The 1,449-nt window shown below is 41.1% G+C and overlaps 1 protein-coding gene across 1 annotated transcript; it reads left to right on the plus strand.

Annotated features, from left to right (window-relative positions):
• Nucleotides 1-221: 221 nt before the first annotated feature.
• LOC306666715 (putative olfactory receptor 2B3) lies at nucleotides 222-1,187 on the plus strand (the record flags this gene model as incomplete). The annotated part of the gene is made up of 1 exon (XM_079148946.1): nucleotides 222-1,187. Exon 1 carries the CDS (start codon nucleotides 246-248, stop codon nucleotides 1,185-1,187), a length of 942 nt encoding a protein of 313 aa, XP_079005072.1. The 5' UTR covers nucleotides 222-245.
• Between the last annotated feature and the right edge of the window lie 262 nt (nucleotides 1,188-1,449).

Raw genomic sequence — 1,449 nt, forward strand, 5'->3', positions numbered from 1 at the left:
CTGGTGCAGTGGAAGGTGGGGTTTGGGGGTGAAACAAACACAACTACTAAAAACAGAGGGACCATGATTTTCAGTTTTAAAATAATAACAGTATTGTTCTTCATGAGGGCACCATTAATCAATTATAGATTATATTTGGCATGAAGTAAATTAGTATAACTCAATTCAGATCCAATGAGTAATCAATAAATATTTATTAACTGCTTTATTTTTATTTTTTAGGAATGAAAAATAAGTGAGTCATCATGACTTGGGCAAATGACAGTTCCTCAAAAGGATTTATTCTACTTGGCTTCTCAGATAGTCCCTGGCTGCAAATGCCGCTCTTGGTGGTTTTGTTAATATCATACACTTTCACCATCTTTGGCAATGTATCCATCATGATTGTGTGCATTCTGGATCCCAAACTCCACTCACCCATGTATTTCTTTCTCACTAATCTCTCCATCTTAGATCTCTGTTATACCACAAGCACAGTCCCTCACATGTTAGCAAATATTTGTCGCAACAAAAAGACCATCAGCTATGGTGGCTGTGTGGCCCAGCTCATCATCTTCCTGGCCCTGGGGTCCACAGAATGTCTCCTGCTGGCTGTTATGTCCTTTGACAGATTTGTGGCAATCTGCAGACCCCTCCACTATGTCGTCATCATGAACCGTTGGTTCTGCTTAAGGATGGCGGCCTTCTCATGGCTCAGTGGATTCAGCAACTCAGTGTTGCAGTCTTCCCTGACACTGAACATGCCACGCTGTGGTCATCGGGAAGTGGACCACTTCTTCTGTGAGGTTCCCGCCCTTCTCAAGTTGTCATGTACTGACACAAAACCTATTGAGTCTGAGCTCTTTTTCTTCAGTGTCTTAATTCTGCTAATTCCAGTGACATTGATCCTCATTTCCTATGGTTTCATAGCTCAAGCAGTATTGAAAATTAGGTCTGCAGAAGGAAGGAGGAAAGCTTTTGGGACATGTGGGTCCCACCTGGTTGTGGTGTCACTCTTTTATGGAACAGCCATCTACATGTATCTACAACCACCTTCATCCACCTCTAAAGACTGGGGAAAGATGGTTTCTCTCTTCTATGGGATCATCACCCCCATGTTGAACCCCCTCATCTACAGCCTTAGAAATAAAGATATGAAGGAGGCCTTCAAGAGGGTGATCTCAAGAATCTTTCTTATTAAGAAATAAAAGGTACCTCAATATGATGAGAATCTTCTAAGTTTTTCTTTGTCCTTGAAGATAGCAAAAATGTTTCAATTCTCCTGTTTTTCAGGTTTCATGATTTCACTGAATTCTATCAATGAAAAGTCTTCCTTTGTTAAGAAAATAACATATGCTTACTAAGCTTAAAACTCCGTTACCTTCAAGAAGTCCCCCAAGGGCACTGTCCTCCTTTCGGCCAAATCAAGCTACTTTCTTCCTATCAATGTCAGAGTAGTCAGGAGAACTG

This window comes from Sciurus vulgaris, assembly GCF_902686455.1.
Source record: "Sciurus vulgaris genome assembly, chromosome: 7".
Taxonomy (NCBI): domain Eukaryota; kingdom Metazoa; phylum Chordata; class Mammalia; order Rodentia; family Sciuridae; genus Sciurus; species Sciurus vulgaris.